This window comes from Pezoporus wallicus, unplaced genomic scaffold, assembly GCF_028554395.1.
Source record: "Pezoporus wallicus isolate ANWC-B61680 ecotype Strahan unplaced genomic scaffold, APGP_CSIRO_Pwel_v1 contig_3324, whole genome shotgun sequence".
NCBI classification, from domain to species: Eukaryota; Metazoa; Chordata; class Aves; order Psittaciformes; family Psittacidae; genus Pezoporus; species Pezoporus wallicus.
In genome coordinates this window covers 657353-682950 of record NW_026643042.1, presented here as the reverse complement: position 1 = coordinate 682950, position 25598 = coordinate 657353, and the positions used below count along the sequence as shown (strand labels likewise).

General features: G+C 39.8%; 1 protein-coding gene across 1 annotated transcript in view; it reads left to right on the top strand.

Annotated features, from left to right (window-relative positions):
* The window catches only part of NKD1 (NKD inhibitor of WNT signaling pathway 1), a 108991-nt gene that overhangs the window by 61970 nt on the left and 21423 nt on the right, over nt 1-25598 (top strand). Inside the window, 1 exon segment of the mRNA XM_057396556.1 lies at nt 6994-7051. Within this exon segment, the coding sequence (XP_057252539.1) occupies nt 6994-7051 (58 nt within the window).

The following is a 25598-nucleotide window of genomic DNA, read 5'->3' as shown; positions in this document are numbered from 1 at the left end:
GGATGATATATTGTTAAAAGTGTATCATACAACTGCTTCTTGTACCCATTTGAGGGTAACAGGGATATAAAGATACTTAGGATATTTTTGCGTCATAAGCCTCTAACTGGAACCTTTGTGACTGGAGATTAAGGGGGGGAGGGGGATGTTTATGTTATCCTGAATTTATCTTCACAGTATTTTACCAGCAGCTGGAATTTCTCTCCAGTCACTTTCCATGAGATGAGGCTGCAGGGGCTGCAATTCTGTCAAACTGGTGGATATAGATGCATTGATTTCAAACACAACTACCATATTATTATGGCTGCGAGTTACTGCTCCTAGAGCAGAGGCAGCCAAATTGAATGTATTTCACAATCATAGTTTTTGAACTGGTGTATTAGTCGAACTTTGTGCTAAGGTACCAAAGGATGATTTTCTGTATCTGTTGTGCTATACCTATTGTGTTCTGCTGTCTGTGTTACAAAGACCATAACTTTGGACATAGAGGCCATCAGGACAGATTAAAGGCAATAAAATCCTAAACCGAAGCAGCTAAACCCATCCAAGATCATCTGTCAGAGACCTTAAAGGAGAAACCTGTTTTCTTAACAACTCTACCTGCTGTGATTATATTATGAAGAAATGTTATCTGAGAGAAGCTTCCATGCATGGTGGAAGAAAAAAACCCTGTCTGTAATGGATGACAGAGCACCAGGTTCTTATTTCAGACAAAGAAAACATCATAGAAGTTGAGCTTGGAGCTTCTGCTCAACAAACTACATTATTGCAATTGCAATGTATATTTGAATGTTGGTCTAAATGTTAAAAGCTACCTTGACTTCTCCAAGTGTGGGGTGCTTTACATATTCTTTACAGAAAGCTGAATCCTGGTGAGTTGTCTGTATTATTAAATTATCCAGAATGCCAAACTCAATATCAAAAAGTAAAACCTCATGGTTGCAGAAGGAAAGGTGAAATATGCTGTAAGAGAAACAATATTAGGCTTAAATGAAGCCATAAATGTGTATTGCTTTATAGTGTTTTTCTATATGCTATATGCTTTGATTCTTAATTGTATTTATAATGTAACTTTCATAATAGTGAGGTTTGTAATATATACTTTATCTGTGTAAGGCCCTAGGTATATAGATTACTTATGAATAGGGAAGGAAGGGAAGCTCTTGTTCTAAATAGGGCACTGCAATACAAAAGTGTATAGTTTATTTGAAAAGGCTTACGAGAGGGAGCATCAAGCATTTTTGAAAGAGAATATTAATAGGAAGGTTTCACTTCCAAATGCAGAGAGCCAAATGAATGCCCAAAATTCATTCTTATCTTTTGCCTGTAAGTAGTGATCACACAAAATTGTGTGCACAAACATCCACTTTTATGTATATTTGACTGCCAGGGATTGTATGCATGAAAGCTGCTAACCTAGCAAAATGTCATCTCCAAGAATGTCTTGACTACAAACAGTTTGTTTATTTGCTTGCTTTATTTTGGAGTTTTAAGTCTGTCTGAAAAGTGGTATTTGTAAAGAATGATGATCAAATAACTGAATATCTGCTTTCACCTGCATTATCCTAAAATAAATGATACCAATTTTTGAGGTGTGAATAGGTTTCCTACCAGGGGAGTGTAGGGTTGGGTTAATCATAGTCACACACAGCTATGTTTCTAGTCCATGGGAAATTTCAGGTCCCCAAATGGGAACTAGGTTGCTTCCACCCTTTTTTTTTTTTTTTTTGCCCAGATATTCTTTTACTTCTTCAAGTCTGGACAAGATTCTAAAAGAAAAATAAATAAAATAATATTAATAACTGCTTTGGGGTTTGGATAGGTCTCCTGAGCCATCTTCAAAAGAATAGGTTTTTCAGATCTGCTAAGGACTCACTATATAAAAATCAGACTTGCTCGGGGAACTTGTTTCTTGCAAGTGAGACTGAAACTTTCTCAATAGCCACTTCGGAGCTGACAGAGCTCTCTGTCATTTGGGTGAAAAGCCAAAGGGCATCTTTATTCTCTTGAACCTCTATTTCTTGGGATTATTTTTTGTCTACATCAAGAATGAAAGTTTGTGCATAGGTGACACGGCATTCTTGTCGGCATCTACTTTAAAACCATTCTAAAATCTACTCTACAGATTAGAGTTACCACATATTTTGTCCCTTGCTGTTGTGAAATGTGTTCAACTTTGCTCTTTCCAAAAGTACTGGAACTTTATTGCATCAATATGAGAATAAAGAGAGAAAAAAATACATGTTTCACTCAGCTGGTTCAAGATAGGGAGGAAAGTTTTCTTGGTTGATAATTTGCTTTTGCACTTGTTTTACTTGGGGAAAGTGGTGGATAATGATACCTTGATAAGAACTTCACTTAATCAGGAAAAATGCATATTTTCTGCCAAAAATGTGGAAAATTGAGTATCTTAGGTTAAATCAAAGGATTTTAATGAGACGTTTGAAGAAGGAGAGGTAAAGCAACTTGTTTCTACTTGAGAAGAGCAATACTTTTTTAGAGAAATGTTAATTAACATAATATTGACTGGGATGTAATACAGAGAGTAGGGGGGTCCAAACTTTAAAAATGTGCTTGTTATCATAATTATCTACTTAAATTAAAGGTTATCCTTTGATACATCTAGTTACATCTGTGAATGTAGCTGACTCTACTTACACCAAAAACAAAACTGTATTTAATGTCATGTTAGTCCAAATGTAGGTTGATAAAATATGCACTCTGCATTCTGTAGTTTTGGTTCTTACGTGCTGGGTGTCATGGAGAGTGGCCTGAAAAGGCAGAGCCAGGACAAGTAGAGTCATACTTAGACCAAGATCAAAAGAATCAGTGGGCCTATGGGCTAGACACAGGCCGAGGAGTTGTGAACCCAAATGCAAATACAACTGTGTAGAGCCTGGAAGGTGAAGGTAAGGAGTTTAACCCCAATGTAGGAGGAGAAAAGGAGCCAGCAAAGGCATCAGAAGAATAAAGTGGTGTTGGCAGAACAATGGAATGGTAGCATTTTCAGACAGCTGGTGAAAAGGAAGTCAGTAGCTGGAAGCAGCAGTGCCTGGACTCTCCAGAAACTTGTATCAGTAAGAAACTGTCCAGGGTGGTTAGGGCTGATATTGGGGTTAAACAAAATAAATTTCCCAGCAACTTAGAATCCATTGAAGTCTGATTGCACGGCAAAGGTGGGAAGTGAGTGATAATTGCCTGACTTGTAGGCAGCTGAATAGAAGCCCTGGGGTGTGGGAGCTCTTAAAGATTGTTTTTCTTCCTCATCTATGTATATACTCAGCAACATTTCTAAGGGAGTTGCAGTAATTAACTCTTCTCTCCACCTCCAGACTCTTAAATCTGAGTACAGCAGCACCTATCAGAATGAGATATGTGGGCCACAAGGCCTGTCCTACCCAGGCCAGGCAGCCAGCTGTTCAGAGTTTTGAAGCAGATGTTTGAGCCTGAATCATAGTCATTCTGTGTGATTTGTGATGGTAGCTGACAGAGGCCAAGTTATTTATCTGGGAAACTCCCAGAGAGGTAGAGACACTTATTCTAGATGGGTTCCTGTTTAGCAACCTACAGAAATATCATGCTGGAATAATCCTTCTGTGTAAATATTTCTTTTCTTTACTCTTTCAAGTGCTCGCTGACCTCACTTATATAGTATTTAACAGGGTACATCTGGTTTTGGTTGTTTCATGACTCAGTGTTGCAGTTCGAAAACTCAGTGTTGTGATTTAAAACATGGTGTCAGGACAGTGATATACAACTACCTATGACCTAAATGTTGTTGCTTTTACCCTCTGGCTCCACTGCTGCCGCAGACCTGGCTCCTGCAGCTCCGCAGGGTGTGGGGAGGCCCATGCTGCCCAGCCTGGCCAAACAGCAGAGCCAATGCAGGTTTATCATCCCCTCGAGCCTGTGTGGCCTTTGTGCTCCAGCACACTTCTCCCGACTGTTAAATATCTCTACCTGGCAATAGCACTTGCTACCCACTGGAATTTCTTGAGCTACAAGTTCTGTTTTATGCATTTCCTCTTTCCCTCTAGTCCATTTTCTGAATTTGGGTTGCTGGAGGTAGATGCATTATTATATTCATGTTAAGGGAATTTGTACAAGTCATAGGGAAAGTACTCCATTATACAGTACTGGCTACAGTCAGAATTGTTTTCACTGATACTTGTTCAGCTTTTGTACTTTCCTTTTGAGTGTGAGTTTACATACACTGTCCAGAATCCTTTTCTCAAGCAGGTGCATTTTGATATTATCCAGTTTGTGGTATCTGTCTCAGTGCTGCTAAAAATATTCAAGTAACTGTCTTGCGGGTTTTTTGACAGAAGAGATAATCGCAGTAAGATGAATGATAGTTTCTTTTTTTCCTTCGTTTTTTCCCTGTAAAATCTTAAGAGCTGCCCACACCTCTTGCAGATACATATCTGTCTATGAAAGATAATACATGTCACAGTCTTGCATACCCAGAGGAGCACATCTGAATCAGAGCTGATAAATTCCGCTTAAATGTGTTACTAAAATGTTGAAATGATAGTGTCATCAGTTTCAGGATGGATTGTCAGTTTGTGCTATCTAACAGTTATGGTTCAACATAATAAAAACTCTTTACTAGAATTTGCTAAGTGATAATAATTTGGTTTAAAGCAGAAATACTTACTGGGAATTTTCTTGCATTGGGTTACTACTTCCACTTAAATAACTAGGAGATGGAGAAGGAGTAAAACTAGACTATAAAATATATTTATTTAAGACCCATATAATGATTAAGAGTAAGAAAATGAGGAAGCTAGCTTAATGAATATTACTGCTTTCTGCTGTTTTACACTTTCGCCTTCCACTCTTTTCCATTGAGTTACTTTGTGGCGCATTTAACATCAACAAATGTATGCTCATTTTTAAGTGATGTCTTGTGAAAAAAATCATAAAAACTAATGTCTTGTGGGTTTTGTGGAGGATGAGACTAATGGCATCGTTTTAACAGCCGATATTTGATACTCAGATGCACTGTTTGCTTTGCAAAAATTTCAAGAGATGAAGGCTACCGGCTAGCTAGAGTTCCTCAGAGGTACCTCATAAGTAAGGTCATACCTACACATTGCATATTTACTGATCAGTCTAACAGAAAATATTTTTTTGTTTCCCAAGACAGTGGGAGGGAGCAAGAATTCTGAGTTTAGTAAAAACCAGACAAACCAACCACCCGGTTATTAAATATTTAGCATTGTGGGAGCAAGCAGTCACTTCTCTGTATCTCATTATGAGAGCAGTCAAAGCTGCACTTTCAGAGCTTCATGGAAAATGATGACATGAGGGAATTCGATAAATAACAGTATACTAACTTTTATAAGGCCTGGAAATATCATCTACTTGCAGAAATGTAAGTTATGCCAACATGTAATGGCTCCTTTTCATTCACTGCCCATTTCTTCCATATTTTTTAACATAATGATTGATATTCTTCATCACATGCTCAAAAAAGAGACCTTTTTGTTGGAACAAAAACTAAAGGAAACAAAATGTTTTTTGTTATTTGCTTCTTGGAAAGCTAAATCCAGAATGGCAGCTTTTATAGCAGCATTGTGCTGTGCAAAATCCTAGCATTCTGGGCCGGGTTGCCATCATTTCTCAGGGCCATTTGATCCTGGAGTTTTAACTTTATTTCAGGGTATCTGCTTATGAAAAGAATGATATTTGCAGGATCTCTGGGCTAGCTATCCAATAGCATTTGTGAAATCTGATTTTTAAAATGCTGTTGCAGAAACTGATACTGAAGAATTCCTAAGATATGCTTTTGTGGCTTAGTTACTTTCTGATAACTAATCTCAAAGAATAACATTTGGGCATATGGAAGGCAGAAAAGAATCTCTGTCAGCTTTTTTTGAGAAAAAGAGGTGAACAGTTTTTATCAGATTAAATTGCTTAGCAATAAAGATAATGAATACAACCAAACATTAATTTTCACAGGTTATTCCCTTTATTTTTACCTTGTGCAAAAAGCTCTGAACTGTCAAATTCCAGTTCACAGGTTGATGCCGAGAATGCTGGCTCTGTATTCCTGGTACGTTTTGCAGGTGAAAAAGTGGCAATGAGCACAGCACACCAGCTTTTTAGGACCCTATCCTTCTTTATCACCATAACTGTTTATCAGTGCCAGAAAGTGTAGAACTCAGGGAACCAGACTATAATGTAAGCTCAGTGATGATACGGTGATGCCAGAGCCTGTGGAATGAATGGGAGAAGGCAAAACATGAGAATAGCTGTCACTGCTTATGGTTTAGGCAGAGGTGGGGTCTGGAGCTGGAAGGGTCTGCTAATAAGAGTGTAAGAATGCTCTTCAGGGTCTTTGTAAGTGGGATTAGCTCCAAATCCCACTGATGCCCTACTTGAGCACCATTAGAGAAATGTTTTAGGGGTCTGAGATAAGATCGATGGTCTGCATATCTATGGCATCAGCTTCTGTATTGTTCTAGATGTCCTGTGGCTAACAAAATTTCATTAATTTCAGGATTGAGGGATGAAGCAGCTCTTCAGAGTCTGATATCTGCTTTTCTTGTGTGACCTCTGGCATATAAAGGTTTTCTGTTTGTTGGTGGAACCAAGCGATAACATTCCTCTGTGGGCAGTGAAGGGCTTATTTCTCCTGTATTGTTTCTACGTGGAGTTTTTTTATCTTGCTTGATTGACAGAATGTTGAAATGCTAAATATTAATCTACTTTGTAAAGGAATTTGAATATGAGCACTTCTTTTTCTTTCCCCTGTACAATCTATTCATCTCCATTGAATTTTTGTCCTCAAGTATGTCCAGAACATTGTAAAATAGAACAAAATTCATTGACTATCACTAATAAAAGTGATTGACTCACTTTCTGGAAAACAACTTCTCTGTTCTTGTTAGTGGTTTAAATTAGTCCTGATTGAATTAAATAAAATTTCTTAACACCTCAAAACTTTGTATATAGTACATTTGTGATTTTTTTTTTTTTTTTTTACAGGATTTATCTGGGGAAGGCTACAGAGACACTATTGGTGATGAACACTTTCATCTAGAAGGTATGTAAAGAACAAAATTTATTAGTTAATATTAAGGGATATGGGAGTACATCAGTGAATAATCAGTGTGCAAATGCATATATGAGTGTGTGGTTCTTAGTATACTGATGTGTCTTTTGCCTGGCAAAACTTTTAAGGTGGGAATAGGGCATTGTTTCTGAATCTCCTACCACTGTCTTCCCAGTATCAAAAAACTCAACCACTTGGATCATAGGGACCAAGTGTTTTAGAATAGAATCATAGAATAGTTAGGGTTGGAAAGGACCTTAAGATCATCAAGTTCTAACCCCCCTGCCACGGGCAGGGACACCTCACACTAAATCGTATCACCCAAGGAAAAGTCCAACCAGGTCTTGAACACTGCCAGGGATGGAGCATTCACAACCACCCTGGGCAACCCATTCCAGTGCCTCACCACGCTAACAGGAAAGCATTTCTTCCTTATATCCAATCTAAACTTCCGCTGTTTAAGTTTTAAGCTGTTACCCCTTGTCATTTTGTTATAAAAATTTAGCCTTGGCCATGATCTGATTTACTTATTTTATTACAATTGATTAATAACAAGAGGCAATAAGCAAGCAGCACTGGGTGCGCGGGGAGTCTCTGCTCCGCCAACAACGCACACCGGGGTTTTTGGGGTACAGTCTCTTATACTTCTTGGTCCAGGGTTTCAGTTCCTGGTTTTGAGTTTCAGCCAATCCTGTTGTCTTCTTTGCCCGAAACTCGTTGTGGCTCCTTTTCATTTGTTTCTGTCCCTTTGCTGGGGTCTTCTCTCCAGGTAAAGAAACATACTGAAACTTCTCGGTAATACATTAACAGAAAGATGTCTATCACAAGCTTAACCACAATCTTAGACCCATATATTTAACAGGATGTGTCTCCTTGGTTACCTAACCTCCTTAAAGCATTCAAGCAGCTAAACAAAGCTAAAAGCGTTCCTTATTGTTTTAACAGTTTAAATGATTAAAGAGGGGACTAGCTTATTCCCTTGTTTCTTCTTCTTTCCCATCATTACACTGACAGCAACATTTATTATAATCAAGGTCGTTTTTATACATTCCACACATGGTACACTGGTCACGGGTGCATTGGTAACAATGATTTCTAAGTTCTTGACATGAATCATTCTTGTATTCTTTACACTGTCACTACAGTCCCTAATGAAGCGTCCCTCCCTAGCATCCCTATAGCCACCCTTCAGATACTGGAAGGCTGCTATGAGGTCTCCATGCAGCCTTCTCTTCTCCAGGCTGAACAGCCCCAACTTTCTCAGCCTGTCTTCATACGGGAGGTGCTCCAGATCCCTGATCATTCTCATGGCCCTCTTCTGGACTTGTTCCAACAGTTCCATGTCCTTTCTATGTTGAGGACACCAGAACTGCACACAATACTCCAGGTGAGGTCTCACAGGAGCAGAGTAGAGGGGCAGGATCACCTCCTTCGACCTGCTGGTCATGCTCCTTTTGATGCAGCCCAGGATACAGTTGGCTTTCTGGGCTGTGAGCGCACAATGAAGCCGGCTCATATTCATTTTCTCATTGACCAACACCCCCAAGTCCTTCTCCGCAGGGCTGCTCTGAATCTCTTCTCTGCCCAACCTGGAGCTGTGCCTGGGATTGCTCCGACCCAGGTGTAGGACCTTGCACTTGTCATGGTTAAACTTCATGAGGTTGGCATCAGCCCCACCTCACAAGCATGTCAAGGTCCCTGTGGATGGCATTCCTTCCCTCCAGCGTATCAACCGAACCACACAGCTCGATGTCATCGGCAAACTTGCTGAGGGCACACTCAATCCCACTGTCCATGTCAGCAACAAAGATGTTGAACAAGACCGGTCCCGACACCGATCCCTGAGGGACACCGCTTGTTACTGGTCTCCAGCCGGACATTGAGCCATTGACCACAATTCTTTGCTTGTGGCCATCCAGCCAGTCCTTTATCCACCAAGTGGTCCATCCATCAAATTGATGTCTTTCCAATTTAGAGACAAGGATGTCATGTGGGACAGTATTGAACGCTTTACACAAGTCCAGATAGGTGACTTCAAAAAGAATTCAAGGTCTCACAATATTTTCTACTTTTTTTGGCACTAGTAGCAGTAGTAAATATCATTGTCCCCAGCAGAGGCAGTAAACTCAGTCACTGAAAATGTTAGCACTGGGTTTTGTGATACACTGCACACTCTTCAGGGTTACACAAACCAGACTCAGCATTTTCTGCACTTATTTCTAATAAGGACCAGAGGCTCTTATTCTATACATGTCTCTTGAATATGAGTGGAATCATTATTGCCTCAGAGAACTTCTTCTGAGGCTCATTTGGTCTCTTCCCCTATGATTAGGTCTCTCCTTGAAGTGGAGATGGAACCATTGTGGTGGTGGGAAGGGCCTTTGGGGACCTTGAGTATGGACAGAGAACATGTCGGAGGTACCTTCAACACCAGTTGGGCAAGTGGGGGTTGATGAATGGAAGAGATTAATTTGAGGGCATTACTGTTCATTCTTTTAAAAAAAACAGAAAATGAGACTTCAGAAACCCTGTAGTGTTACAAGTGGTTGCTTGGGGCAGTGTGCTAGATTTGTATTATAGACTAGTGGAAATAATATGCCTAATTTATTTGGAGCAATGAACTGTGTCAAGCTTAACTGGGAAATATATGTCCTTTTATAATCCAGTCATTTGTTTCCAGTGGCAGAGACTTCCGTCTAAAGAGAACTTGAAAGATTCTCTATGTTAAGGCTGTCTGTCTTCCAGTTGCTTACCTGTGAAATGTGTTAATATACTGTGCTTCTTGGATCCCATGTTTCTATCACATCTGTAGTTTACAAAGAATATTCCCTAGTATGTGCCTGTAGCATATGAGCTCGAATTCAGCTCTTGCTTGTAGGCTGTTGTTAAACACAAAAGCAGGATATACTTGCCGTGATGGAGTCAGTGTTTGTTAGAAGTGCTTCTGTATTTAACTTCAAAACAGTTTTCCTTTCTGCTCATAGTAAGACATAACTCTAATAAAGGATGGGGTTTTAATTTTCAGAGCTATAGGAGACACTACTTAACATAGGATATTAAACATCAGTAAGGTGAATAATTTCATTTTCCTGTGTCTCTAATTATTTCTTCCTTTGTGTGTAGAATTGCCTTGCATAGCAAGCATAGTATCCAATGTATGTTATTTCCAAACTAGTCAGCATCAGGACTGTTTATTAGAGTGTAAAGCCGTTTAGGCTACTGTAATTTCAGTCTTCCAGCAGTTTTGCATTATTACTTCTGATGCATCTCATTTCTTATGAAGTAGGTGAGTAGTGCAGACAAGATTTAGGACAGGTGGTCCTTCCTTTGTGTGCTGCCACAGGGGAAGAGCTGTTTGGCATCTTTCCAGCTAGGAGGCAGGTAACTGTTCCACCCAGTGCTCAGGCAAACATATGCAGATTGCCAAGGCTTGGTCCTTATCTCTTCTGCTTTCAGATCTTCAGGCTGTGCTTCATGCTGCGGACAGTGTTAGCCACTTCCCACTTGAATGGGGCATTTGAAATCTTCTAGTTAACAGATTATACCAGAAGCATTGTGTTAAAGCAGGATGCTTTCACCCTTTACGCATAACTTTGTACATTTTACAGGCATAACATATTTGGATGATTGTGATAGTGCTAGCATAAACTTGTGATATTAGCATAAAGTGAGGCTGAAACATGATTTGAGACCTTTGTTAGGGCACAGCTTGAATTTTATGCGGCTTAGGTGCACGATGATCACTCATAGCTCTTTTCCGCATAGAAATGTTTTGTGTGAAAATGTACTTAATATTCTAAGAAGTATATTAATTTTCCATCAAAAAGTTGTTCTGCCCTCATTTTGCTACTCACAACCTTTACATATACACTGGTACAATACATGTATGTTGCATTATTATACATTCATGTGTCATAAGGTAACATCAACATCACTGAAAAGTAGTTTCAGAGATAGGGAGCTGTATCACACTGAAACATGGTTGATTGGACTAAGCATACAAAGAACATGAATAACAAACACTCAAACCCAGCTCTTACCAAGTACCAGGCAAGTGTCTAATCAGTGAACTGTATTCTGTCTTCATAAATACACAGTAGGGATGGAAAAATGAAAAAGAAACATTTCTCAGATTTACAAAAAAGCACAGCAGGTGCCACAGTTCTTTTAGGTTCAGGGAAAGTTACAGCCTCACCTCTAAGATTTTACTGGAGAATAAATCTGAATTCTTTAGAAGACTCTCACTGAAAAGAGAGTGGCAGTAAGAGAAATAATTGAATTCCTTATTTTGTTTTACATAGTCAAGTTCATTACCTTTTTTTTTTTTTTCTTCTCTCTCTCTTTTCCCCCTCTTAGCCGTCTGAGCAGTACAGATAAAAAGAGCTCTCTTTGCTGGATTTAACTTCTGTGTTGTTATGTAAAGCTTGATCAAATCCTTTCGTCTTAACAGACTTAACTGGCCAACAGCAAACGGCTCGGGATTCTGGGATTAAGACTGTATTTGGTAAGAGGACTGGTGCATTAGTGCTTTTTTTCTGAACTATAGAAAGAACAAAGTAAACATCAAAAGCATTAAGCCATGAGAGTGGATTGTTGACTCAATGTTGCTGCATGACAAGAGGTTAGAACACAATAGTGGCAACTCTGTTTACTGAGTGCTGTGCAGAAACAGTTTGGCCAGTACTGTCTATTATATCCAGCACCTGCCTTTGATTTTGCTGCTGGGCAAGTCACTAAATTGAAATTTTTTCATTTTCCCTTATGTGGTCAGTGATTTCCTTAGATAAGAGACAACAATGGAAACCTCATTTTCTTCTTATGTGTTACTTACCCTGATTCCCTTCTTTCTCGTTCATTAATAACTGAACGACCGGGCATGCTGGATATAAGTTTTGTAGTGCCTTCATTTGCAGCTTTCATTCCAAGTTTAGAAGTGTTTTCCCACTGCACCGTAGAGATTGCCATTTGCCAAATTTAGAGTTCTTGTGCAATCTGCTGTGGCTGTGTACAAACTTCTTGCGCTTGAACTTTCTTGTCCAGCAGCTTCTGCACAGGAATCATATGCTTCATCACCCTTCATGTCTAGGATAAAAGGGCTTGTGATTTTTCTTCCTTGTACCTAGATAGAATAGTAGGTTGCTGGAACTGAATGACTGGAGGTGGCTCTGGAAGAAATTGTAGAATCTAGAAATGACATTGGGAGATACTTTTCATTCCACTTGGGGAAGCTAAAATGGCAGGCAGGAATTGAATGTAGCTTCAAACAGCAAGTCACTCTTCAATCACTTGCTATCAGTGTGTTCAATAATGACATCCAGGTTCTCTCTCTGCTCTTTAAGGCGTAAGAAGCTTTTCAATTAGTCGTTCAAGAGTTCTGCTCTTGTTTTGCAGAACTTTCTTCACCCCCGTTCTCTTAGTAAATGATCCAGGGAAAAGGTAATTTTCACAGCTAGGAAATTTTCACAGCTACAGCCTGTAGACCAGGAGAGCTGTCTGGTCTTGACCACTCCATGTCTTTATGAAGTGAACTGAAGTTCCTCCATCTTATCACTTGAACAGTTAGCTTTTCAGAGCAGGCTGTTTTCTCCCTGCTTGTGACATCTGAACCAGAAGAAGGAAAATCTCTCTCTGACACAGGCTGATTGTGGGAATTTCCTACTTGTCTCAATACAAGCTCTTTAAAGCTCAGTGGGATTTAGCTATCAGTCTACTTTTGGAGTTCAAGATGAAGTCTTTAAGCTCAGGAGACACCTAACCTATCGCCCCAATTAGTTATGTGATAGTGTGATTTCTCATGTTACTCTTCTCCTGAAAAGTATGGCTTAAGTGTTTCTAGTAACCAGAAATCTTGCATCTCTGTGTGATCCATTTAGTCCTGTACCTGTCAGAGGAGCTGCTTCTTATGCTGATAGCAATCTGTTCCCTGTTTCATTTGTCAGGAGAGGGTGATGTCTTGATTATTATTCTCTCAACAGAAGACTGGAGAGGATCCAAACCTTCCCACTGAAAGGTCTGAACATGATATCTAAACATGATATCTGAACATGATATCCAAAGTCCTGCTGAAAGTAGTGTCAGAACGTGACCTGTACCAACAACCCCTTTTTTTTACGTTTCCCAAACCAGATATCTAGATGTAAGATGTTCCCTTGCCTGGTATCAGAGAGGACAAAATTATTCATGTCATCTTCTTGCCTGTAAATATTGGAGAGCCCTCCAGCAGAGTTCAAAGCACATGTTGTTGCTGAAAACGAAATCTATCATATCTGTAAGAGAACTACTTGTAGCATTTTCACGCATTTACAGGACATTACAGAATTTCTAAACCTGCAAGGCATGCTGTATTCAGCAAAGGAGAAAGATAATTAATTCTATTCTTAACATTATTATCTGATTTTCATATCCTGATTATATCCTGTTTTTCAGAATGTTGCCAAGGTATGGTACTTGGGCCCAAATTGTTTATAAACTTGTCAACAAACGAAAACTTGAACAATCATCATTTTAACTAGTGTTAACTAACCTATTTGCCTGCAAGACCATATTTACCATAATTAGATAATCTTGCAGCTGTAATATAGTAATGTGTTGTGCTGGGCTATAAATGGGTGGTAAAAAGCAGTATTTCAAACTGCATGCTCCTTTCTAGTTAATGTCTTATGAGAGTTATTTCATTTCTTTTCTAAGGCTTAAATAATTTTCTGTATATTATGTACATGAAATTCCAGGGTATATATAGAAAAGATACAGATTGCATCTTGCACAGAGGCAAAGTTACTTTATCTCAGCACCATTGTTATTACCCGCCTAGCACTCTTGACACAGGCTTGGTGCTTTTTAGAAAATGAGGGTCCTGTCTCTGTCATATTAAACCAAATAGCTAATAATCACTGACACTGCAAACAGGGTGCTAAAAATTCTACCTTAAAAGTGCTCTTGTGGTCAGCTTTGTGGGATGTTATATGGGAACTCTGCATTTTAATGACTTGTTGCTAGTCCTGCACACTTACCATAGGTTTTCTATGCAAGAGTATCTGCTATGTGATCACCTCAGAATGGTGTTCACTTGCTCAATGGCTGTATTTTTTTGGCTGCCAAGAGGTTTCTGCTGTACCCTTTCCTACTACTCAGTATGACATGAAACAACTGAAAAAAAACCACTGGCACAGCCACCATTATCTGCCAAACAGCTAGTCCCTGCTGAGGCTGGATGCTGATAAGCTGGTTACTGTGAACTGGAAGGAGTACCAAAGAACACGCCGGGGTGGGGGGGATGGAGCGGTGGAGAGTGCCAAGAGAAAACTGCTTAGTTTGGCAGTTAGAATAAAAGTCACCAAAGAACATGAGACTGGTAGGATTAGCAGAAGTTTTCCTGTGGTCACGCACAGATCCAGGAAATTGTAAGAAGCAGGTAGGCTGTTTGCCATGAGCGGAAGGAAAATCTTATGGCATAAGGCACTTAAAAAAAAATAAAATGAAAAAAGGAAAAATTGTACAAGTGTTTCTTAACATTAGCTGTTCCAGTTGATGGGGGTTGGTGTTTGGATCAGAAGTTTTTGCTTCTAGAGCTGCTGTTTCAAGTGCAGCCAGGTCAGCAGTGATGAAAGACTGTTACCATCCAGTGACTGCCCATGGCCTCTGTGTAATGAGTTAGTGGTCTCCAGGTGTTTCTAAATGGACCTTTACAGTGTCTAACAGCTCCCGCACATGTTGGCAAACAGAGCACAGAAAGGCAGTGAAAAGTAGGCTGTTATGTCACCTCAGAGGGTGAGCTTTCCTCCTCAAGCAGAGCTGCTGCTCGTTACATACATGTTAGGCTATCGTTCTCTGTAGCTGACAACCCACCAGCTCCTATGAGTGCTGCCTCACAGTTTTTGATACATGGTGTGCTTTGTCTATGGTTTGAGAGTTTTGTTCTAGGTTGTTAATTCTCTGCATTAGACTGGGAAGATCATCCTTTCTGTAAGTAATAGCTTCACATTGATCTCTGTAGTCAGATCATCCTATGTTGCTAGAATTCTGTTATTTCTGAATACAAGCAATTTGCATGTTTTGTTCAGGGACACTACACTACAGCGGAGAGCGGAGCCTGGAATTTCCTGCATCCATGTCTGTCCCTTACTTATACAATGGAGAGCCAGTTTCAGAGTACTGTGCAGAAGAAAACCTTCCAAACTTACAAGTGGTCTCTATTCTTTATGGTGGCCAAAGAAAGACAAATGTTAATGTTAATTTATTTGTGTGATGTATAAAAAAAATATTTCAGTATAAAAGAAAAGTAATAAAAAGGGAAGCAAAACTAGCACCTCAAAAACATCGAGCTGATCCTTAGTGAACACCTTAAACATGGAAAGCTTAAAATAATATTATATGCTTGGTATTTATAACAACATTGTTTTTCCATGCTCTTTCTACCTAAGACTGACAACTTCTCCTTCTTTCACAGAGAAGCTAATGCTCTTTCTGATGATCATTAAAAAAGAATCAATTAATAATAAGAATATTCATTTCCTCTCAGCTAATTTACTAGGAGGCAAAAATTCACAAGTGGGTATAGCTGTTGAAAAACCTGTGTCTATAGAGCTCTCAAGGTGTTTCTCTTGTAGCATGTGAGATCCAGACCATCAGGGTACATGTTTGAACCAGGAGAATCAAAGGACAAAAGAGCTTAGGAAGACATCATCAAAGGCAGGAGGGCTCTTGCATGCCTTCCACATCCTAAAATTGAGTGAAGCGTCATGGCAGAACTTAGGCAGCAGACTGCGGACAGCCAACTGGTTGCTCATGTCAGTGAATGAAGCTCGAAGGAAGCTACCACATAGCAGGACTGAGATGGGGTGAGAAATGGGTGCCAGCGATACAAGGCTTATGCTCTGTGTGTGTGGTTTTAAAGGGCTAAGCCTCTGTAGTTTGGACTCACCCAATCAGTCTTGGTCATTGGTGTTTCCCTTGGGCCGTCAAGGTTGTGATTCAGAGAAGGAAGGAACTGTATCCTTTGTAGGCATATCTGAGCTGTTCATCTAACTTAGGCTGAGTAACACACTGAGTGCACAGGAATGCAGGATGGTGCCCAGCTCTGCACTAGCTGTCCACCACGTGGGTAGCCCGTCACACCCCTAACACCACCCAAGGTGGTTGGGTTACAGCTTGCCACATCCGTGTGTGTGTCCTGCTCTCCTGCTTCTGCAGTAGTGACTAATGTGGAAGGCAGGGTCTAACATCAGATAACACCCTGAAAAACTGATGGACTCAGGCATATCCGTGAGAGACGGCTGATCTGTGTATATGGTAGAGATAAAGCTGCGTTACTGTATGCAGCAGTATAAAAATGTTCTTGAACTTTGCCCCAGGATATCTACCACCAAGAACAAAGACTGAAATATGGGTACAAGTCAAAAGTTTGAATACAATCTCTCTGGAAACATGATGAATACCAGTGGTTTCATTTATTATACTTGTAGAACAAAGGTCCTTTTCTACTTTGAATTTCCCAGCAACCATTATTACCAGTTATTTTTCTTGTAGCTTTGACCACAGTTCATGGAGGCTTTATTAAATATGTTTTTGAAAAGTGAGTCAAAATGCCATTCTTCTAACTCCCCTTCCCTTCCCCTCCCCTCCCCTCCCCTCCCCCCCCTTCCCTCCCCCTTTCCCTCCCCTTCCCTCCCTTTCCTCCTTCTCTCTTTTTGCTCTTTTTTTTCTATTATTTTTTAAATTTCTTTTTATAATCCATCTGAAACTAGAGCATATTTCCATGCAATGATTTGGGCCCAGATAATACTGTCATGCTGATGTTCATGGAATCATTCCAGTTTTGTGCTGTTGTAACTGAAAGAAGTATTATCCCTTAGTATTTCAGAAGATGATATACTACTTGTTTCAAATCCCTTGTCTTTAAATGAAACATTACATTCATTTTTAGAAACCTTGAATACTGCATTTAATAGGCAAAATATTCTTCTGCAATTCCAAGCTATTCCTAAAGTCACCAGTTCTCTTGTGTTTGACCTGACCTTGGCAAAGTCAGGCAATCAAGCTCCAGAGTGCTCCCTTTACTGGTTTTTCAGTAGCTCTCTGAAATAGGCTTTTGTTGACATCCCATGTGCATGCTACTGGAAGGCCCTTCTCTCTTGCCCGTAGGGATTTCGTATCCCAGAGTATCTCATGTGAGGGTGCAATTTATGACAGGATTAAACTGTTCTTGTGTTTCTGGGATCGAATTTAAGGGTCATGGTTTTATACACACAGCTAGATGTAAAGATGCCTGAACCTTCAGGCTGGATAGTTTAGACACAACAACCTGTCATTCTCCTGAACCTTACAAACATACAAGTGCAAATCTGCAGACTTAAAGTGGCAATTCCAGTGAAAAGCATATTGCTTTTGCCAGTTGCTGTTCCAAATTCAAAGCGTGTATCAGTCAGGGTGCTTTTGTATGCTTCAACTCCACTTCTGCTGCAGTAGCTACAGAAACCCAAAGTTTTACCTCACCAGGCAGAACAAGTGCCCTTTGTTACCTAGACAGATTACAGCTTTTTCTAAAGTCTGCTCTTCATAAAAGCCCAGCTTGAACAGTGGAAATTCTGACTTGCCTCAGATACTGAGGAGACTTTTACAGTTTCAAGTAGCTCCAGGGTTATATTTTAAAAGTTGAATTTCATCACATGTTTCAAGTTTGGTGAAAAAAAAAAAAAGGCATGATATTTTTAGCAGAAGAAAGTCCACACACACCTTTTTTCTTAACAGATGTTTCATCTCAATCATATCCAAACCTCAAAGCACAAGTAGCAGGCAACCTTATTCTGTGGAGAAAAAGATAAAATGTCATGTGTTTGGAAGAGAGGTTTTTGGTTTGTTGTTTTTTTTTGGTTTTTTTTTGCAACCACAACTAGTTTGTGAGTAAAAGCAAATAAAAAATGCAATGCTACGGGGTTGTGGAAATGAACCTGAAGCAACATTTCTGCTCTTGAAAGAGCATGGAGTCCAGCTGCTCTTGTTAGGTGGAAAGTCCCAACCCCCAGCCCACCAAAAAAAAAAAAAAAGCCAGTAATCAGGTTTTTCTTGCTTTATAAATCTGATCCAGCAATCCAGGTTCTTTCACCAGTGAAATATGTCATACAAGGTGCCCAGCTTTGTACCAAAAAGGATTTAAACAGAAAGAGAGGAAAAGAATAGTAGTTGTAAAAAATATTACCCAGAAGTACAAGAGGCGCTACCCAAGGAATTTTCACAGGGCTCTGGAGGAGCAGAGAGCTTTGCTGTGCTTGGCAGGGGGGTTGTGAGCAGGGCTTAGCCAGCAGGGGAGTGGCTGATGGCAGCCAAGGAAGTCCCGAACTCTTCGCATATTTATCTAGGAGGGAGCTGCAGTCCCTCTACAGACTTGGAGATATGAGGCTGAAGTGTGGTGCTGCACACCCTTGTCCTGTTATTTTAATGAGCCTTTGCAGAGTGTGGGGCCATCCACCATCCATGTGTGGAAGGGTATTCTCGGCAAAAGGGCTTCAGATGAAGACTGCTCCCTGTGCCTGCTGCAGGACTCTCTGGGAGCTAGTCTAAGCACCCACCTTCTCTTCTGCCCCGTGGCTCTGCAGGGTGGATGCCCAGGCCTTGTTACTCCATGATTTCAGGACACTACTTTGGAACAAAAATCCACAGTGACACTGTCTAGGAGGATATTGCAGAGTTTTCCTGCAAAGAGGGAGCTCAGAGAGAGAAGCTGAATCTTGAGCTGCAAGTCACACTGGGCTTTCTAGACAATAGGAAGGGCTGGCTCCTCCTGTAAAATGTGCTCCAAACCATGCTCCAAAATGCCTCCTCTTCTGTCTTTTGAGCAGTATGTAGCACAGGATGGCTCCATCTCTGGTCGTTGTCTTTAGGCTGTACTAATTGATAACAGTTAGCAGTCACCTGCGTTTGTTCTGTGGGAATAATTTCTTGTGTTGTAATCCTGGATGCTCTCTAGTGTTTAAATAAGTGGTTGGGTCAAGCCTTGATGAATTTTATTCCTCTGCGTGTTTTGCAGTATGTAGTGTATCACCTCAGTACTGTTCTCACCCCTTCCTCCCATATGAAAAGGGAAATTGTGTGTGCTGGACTGTCAGTCACTATATTGCTTTTCAGTTGTGTTGTGAATCAATCTCCATTCTCCTCTGTTTCTTAGAGTAAGATGTAGGGCTCTGAGGATGAAAAAACTGAACTTGCTACTGAATATTAACTATGAGAGATTTGTCAGATGTACAACTGATTGATCACAGCCAAAATGATGTTACAGTACAGGTCCACAACAGTGCTCTCCCTAAAAGGCTGGCTTTGTGAGGGTCAGAGTGACATTCCTCCTCATGGGAAGCAGTTCTGATGAAATAAGTATTACAGTTCAGGTGCCTTTAGAGGCCCCGTTATCATAGCAAAGGCGGTGGAAACATTTTCTCATTGAACATCTAAGTTAGATGGGAGCGAGTTGATATCAAAGCCTACATTATTAATAACATTACCTACTCAGCCTTCATTTGAATAAAGGGTTATGTAGTGGATGGTTTTTTTTTCCTTCTTTTTCTTCTCTTTTGAATCTCAGGGGGGAAAAATCCAAAGAGGTATAGAAAATTTAAGATGGAAAATCCATTGTGAACATGCATATCTGCAACTTAACACTGAGAAGGGTTTTGTAAAAAGCAAAATTGTTACCAGTAACTAACCAAAATCAGTGTATGGCCATCTTCAAAGAAGAGAGGTCTTTCTTCTTTTACATTAAGTCTCAAGTGATCAGTTGGTGTCCCCATCTGTCACTGTTCAGCAACAGAATTCAACACTTTGCAGATCCATTCACAGCTCCAGGGACACATAATGCTGTTAGAAAGTGGTAAGTGGTCCATATGACAGTGACAGTTTTCACTTAAGAAGTACTTGCCCATGTTAAATGATATAGATAGTTACAGCAGATTGCATTCTGTTAATGTGGCTTTGATATGCTGAGATCAAGCACCAATCTTGCTGCTACAGGTATCATCCTGAAGTATTCTGACCAAAGCTTATGGAGATCCTTTCCCCTGTCCTATCCCTCCCCCCCCCCCCCCCCCCCCGTTTGTTTTTTTCTGAGACAGCAGAGGAGAGAGAAATTATCTGCTTTGATCTCTGATGAGGAAGGAAAGAAAAAGACTCTTCTGTTCAGGCTTTTGGCTAACACAACAAACACTGTTTAAAATTTAACTTTGCTTAATTAATTAGTAAGTCTCTTTAGTGCTGTCTGATCTTCATCCAAAAGGTATTTTGAAGCTTGAGAACTGAGCATCAAAGTGTATTGGGTGAAGATGGTCAAGTAAGGCATTTAATCTGGCAGTTGCTGTTGATGAAATGCAGCCAGTTGGGGAACTAATTGGAAAAGCGAACCATAATCTGGCAAAATCCAACAAGCTCCGTCCTTTCAGCAAACTCACTCCAGAAGGAGTGTGAGGAAACTAGGTTTAGTGTTTAAGCATGCATGAGTTACACATTAGGTAGCAAAGAGAGACCATATTTTCCTCTGTATCTGCATCTTTAGTGCAAACCTTTTTTTGGTAAGGAGATAGATAGTAAAAAAAAATTTTCCACCCACCTCAGCAGCCAGAAAAATATAGACACCAGACCTAGACAGAAACCTGTGATTCTGTATCAAGGCTTGAAAATAATTTTGCTTAAATATGTAAAATTATGGAGCTTGGCAAAAGGTATCAAAGTTTTAAGGGAGGCAGTGTTGCATAGACCTGTGAGTTTGGCTATTTTTTATTCAGGAGAGAAAATGGTGTTCCAGTGTTTGAGTAGATTTCAGTCTACCAATTCCCAATAGTGTCCTAATGGAAACTTTTCAGAATCACTATCTAATGCCTGAATGATTAGAACACATTTTGTTTATTTTTGTTGGGGTTTTTTTGTAAGCTATCCCTCAGTCTGAGTTACCACCCCCCTGTTCTGCAGTTAACTGTCCCCCTCCAGCCAAGTCCTGGCAATGGGTCTTGTCACATCATGAATCTTTTTTTCACCCTGTGGTGTGCAGTTGAACCTTTAATTTGTTGTGATCATCAACAGGAAACTGTGAAATAGAAGATCATGACTTCTCTCCATATTTTCAGGTTGACATGCCCATCCTAGGCTAGTACAAAGCATTGCTAGTACAGTTATTGCTAAATTGGTTTTGACTTGTCCCACTGGACTTAAAATGGACAATTAATTTCCCTACAGTAAGTTTTAGAGAAGGCAGCTTGATCTTTGTTGTTTTGAAGGGTGTGTCTAATTCATCAGCTTCAGCTTTCAGCCAGAGAAAGTTGAATGCATGATTCTGGCACTGACCCAGGACAAGCTGTTTTTCTGTGCTTTTTTTCTGGTGCCTGTGGAACAAGAATGTCGCTCCCTTCCTGGCTGTATTCTGCCTATTCGTTTGCCACATTCATTTGAGCAAAGAGGACCTTTGGTCAAACAAAGTTATCCCCAACAAGGATGTATTTCAATCAACTCTGTACAATAAAACCAAAATGTATTCTTAATGGGGTGATATTTCTTAATCCAGGCCTCCAGAAGAACTTAAAAGTGAAATCTGAATGTGAATGTCATTGTTAATTAACAGACAACTTCTCAATTTAGACTTTCAAACATAGTTATTGCTGTGGTTGTTGTCATCATGCAGTCAGTGAGGAATATCAGCTACGTTTGTCAAACCCGATTTGCAATGAAAAAAATACCAACAGAACCAGATAATTTAGATGTTAAAGACTTCTATCCCTTTGGTCCTCATAGTTTCTGATTTTAAGTTCTGCTGCATCTGCTAAATCTGGGAATTGGAAGTGAAACCCTTAGCTCATTCAAGTCAATAGGAATTTAGTACTGAGCTTGATTGGGCCACCTCTTTGATGCTCAATTCCACCAGTCAAATATTGCTACTGAAGTTCAGTTTAAGCGTTACAGAAGTGCTTATGACTTCATCTCCTTGTCTTGATATGGCTATGTGTTTTTTAATTTTCCTTTTATCTTACTCTCACACAAGTCTTAGGTTCTAGTGTGTGGTTTGTTGGCTTTGCCCCTGTACAGATAATCGTGTCCCTTTGTTTCTGGTAGTAGTTTTAAAGAATTGCTGTGGAATCCAGTCTATCTGATTTGAGGGGAGGGCTAGTAATACTTCACTTCATAAGATTTAGTTTCATATATGCCAGATGCTGACTTCCATAGGTGGCATTTTTGTCAATTCTCCTGTTTTACTCTGCTTTTGCTCAAAAATTACAGTAATGACCTTGATGTCAAGATAATAGTCACTGGTAATGTCCAGTCATAATTTATTACAATGGAATTGGTAGCTTCCCCCATAGTTCCGCCTTCTGAATTAAGGCCCTGTGATCCATCACATACCTTTCAGAATGGCTGTCATTCCAAGGAGGCTCTGAAGCAGTTCATCTTTAGCCTGAGTTCTCCTAACTGCTGTGCAAATTTGGACTTGGGAGCTGCAACTTAGACCTAAACATTCATCAGAATTGCATCCTCTTTTGTTTCTGACCACAAGAACACCTTAATCCATCTGATGAAAACGTTAAATACAGCTGAAAACCAGAGTGAAACTGTCCTTACTTTGAGAAGGCAGAGCGTTTGCTATGGAGCTTGGAGCTTTGCTTCAATCAGGCTTTGAGAAATCTGAAATGACAAGCCATCTGAGTGAGGGTGAAAGTTTAAGTAGTCACTTTTCCACCTGAGTGAAGCTCTGGTTTGATTCTTTTTTCTCAAATGCAGGATGGAGGTGAGTGACAAATGGTTTGGCTGGCTGAAGTTTAGTATTCTGCCCTCATTCAATAACACATAACGCAGCAGTCAGTTTTATTTTATTTTGGGGATTTTTCGGCAATTCCTAAGCAACAGTTGGAATTATTCCCCACTTTTCTTAGGATTGAATACACCCCTGAAGAAAAGACCTAATTCTTAGTACCTTTAAACTGGTGTTCATTCTCCCCTTCTCTTCCTCCCCCACCTCGATTATGAGCAATTGGGTGGTAGTAATTAACAATCTTAGAGAGAAACATCTGCTAGTACACTTAAGCCAGTAAGTTTGTTTTTCATGAAAGAATGGTATTTCACAATTTTTCCAAGTTAATATTTTTCCTTTATTGTCTTTCCAATTTCAAATATTGTCCAGACGCATTTTTATAGTGTCTTAAGGTTATAGAAGTGAATACAAGACCATTAATAATGAACAAGAAAAGAGAACATCATAAAGAAAACATATGCAGTATTTCAATTCATGAAACATTCTGTTAGGGAATATTATTTTTGAAAGCATATGGCTATTCCCATGAGAAGCAATATATATATATATATTTTTTTTTTTTCCCTCTAGTTGTGGATTTCCACAACAGGCATATTTTTCTCTGTATATTCGTCTGTGTAGTGCATTCTCTTTGTCAGGACTTGTTATTTGAGTGGGGAGGTAAGTAAGTATTTTTGCACAGATGATATGCGGACCTATTTCTGATGGCCTGGACTTTGGAAACACAAGTCTATTAATTCTCCACACTCCTTTGAGATAGTTGTCTTGTCTGGTCTAGTTTAGTATCATTGGCAGAGCTGAAAGGAAGTTCACATTGTGAATGTATCTGAACCTTGGCATGCAGCTCACTGATGGAGCTCTGTTTACAGGCTGCTAGTTTTAACTGTCTCAAGCAGACATTCTCATTTTATTTATAAGTAGGTTCACCATGTGTTTGTATCCTTCATGAAATCAAGTGCATGTCAATAGTCAAAACTAAGTATAGAAACAAGGTACCAAACACCCTTCCCCTCCCAGACAAAATAGTCATACTCCAGTATGGATTTTTAAATGTTCATTGAGTTTGGATAAGGCACATGAGGATATATGCACAGACACATTATTTGATCACTTATAAATATTATTTAAATACCTCCATATTCCCCTTTAAACTTTCTTCATTTATATTTCATTTTTCATTGCTGAATGAAACTTGACATCAGGATGAGATCACCAGATTTTCCCATTTCATGTGAGCTCCAAAATGAGTAACTGATTTCAAAGGATAATTCCCCAGAGCAACAAGGCCAGTAAGTTCTTCAGATCAAAGGTCAGCAAAGCTCAAAGAGGATAATTTCTGGCATACAGTATTTAAACTCTCTGAAGGAGTGTACTGCAAGAAGTAACTCCTCCTTCCCCAATAGTTGAACTCTTGTTTTTTGAGAAGACTAATTTGTCAGAGCACATTTTTCCTCCGTTACATAAATTATACATTAAAGTGAAAGCTTCCTATCTGAACACACAAACTGTACATCCAGAAAGGTTATTAAACATGCCAGTGGAAGGGCTGTGCCTGAAACCAGAAGGTAACTCTGTGCTGTTCCTCTCTGAAGCACCCTATGGACTGGGGAACTCTGGTGCTCTTTGCACATGCCAGCAGCTTTCAGGACAATGCAGGAGCATTGTGGTTTAAGAGAGGGAATGCTTTGTGAGATGCTTCACTTTGACAGCAGAGCCCAGCAAATAGCAGGGGACAGTCACCTTCTGTAAGATCTGCTCCTCATTGCTCTCAGCCGTGAGAGCATGCCATGCCAATGTGTTGGGGGTGCTGTCCCTTAGAGACAAAAGACCACTGTAGAAGTCTTTTGGCCAATGTGTACCTTTATACACTTAAAAGTATGTGTGATAAGAGGATGGATTTTATTTTCAATTGGTTGTCCATTGTTTCAACAAACCTAGGCGTCATACCAGCCCGCCTTTCATTTATTTCATGTACCCTAGACCGAGATTGTGAGGGATTGCAAAAGCCCCTCATACAAATGTTTCTGTCCTCTTAGAACTGTTCATGTGAGAAGCTGGTCACTGGTACAAATGAGCCACTGAAAATCTAGGGGCATATTTAATAGTTATGAAGAATTGCTGTCTATGTAACCATCCTTGTTGTGAAGGCGCATGTTGCCTTTCAATTTCTTGCTGCTTTTAGAAGGAAAACACAAGGCTGCACTATGTACAGGAACAATGTCATCTCTTGTTTTATGGGAGTCTTTTGTGGCCTTAGCTTTGAACTTACAGGAATATGGAATTGTATTTATGGACAAAGTCAGTACAGAGCAAATGGCCCTTCTACAGATATATTTCAAATTTCTGTAAGTAATATGTATTTTAATACATGCCTTTGTTGATAAACACTGTACAGAACCTCCTTAAGAAACAGCCCCTGCTTGTCCAGTAACACCAGGTTAAAAAGACAAGGGAAGAAACAGCAATGAAGCAAGCTTTCTCCTCCTTCAGCTGACCCTCTTGCTTAGCTTATGTTTGGTGTGGAGAGTCCTAACATGGCTTGGAGCAGAAATCCAAGTGTGTCAGTATGTGCATCATAAATGTCATGTCTACTTGCATTTGTACAATGCAAATTGCATGTCTGTGTTGGGAAGCTAGCATTAGTATAATGTCAAGTCTGCAAATAAGTATCAAAGTCAGGAAATTCCAAAGGTTAGGATTTCTACCTCCTTCCTCCTTTCTTTACTGTACATTCAGAATCTTTCATAGTATACCACAGTTTCG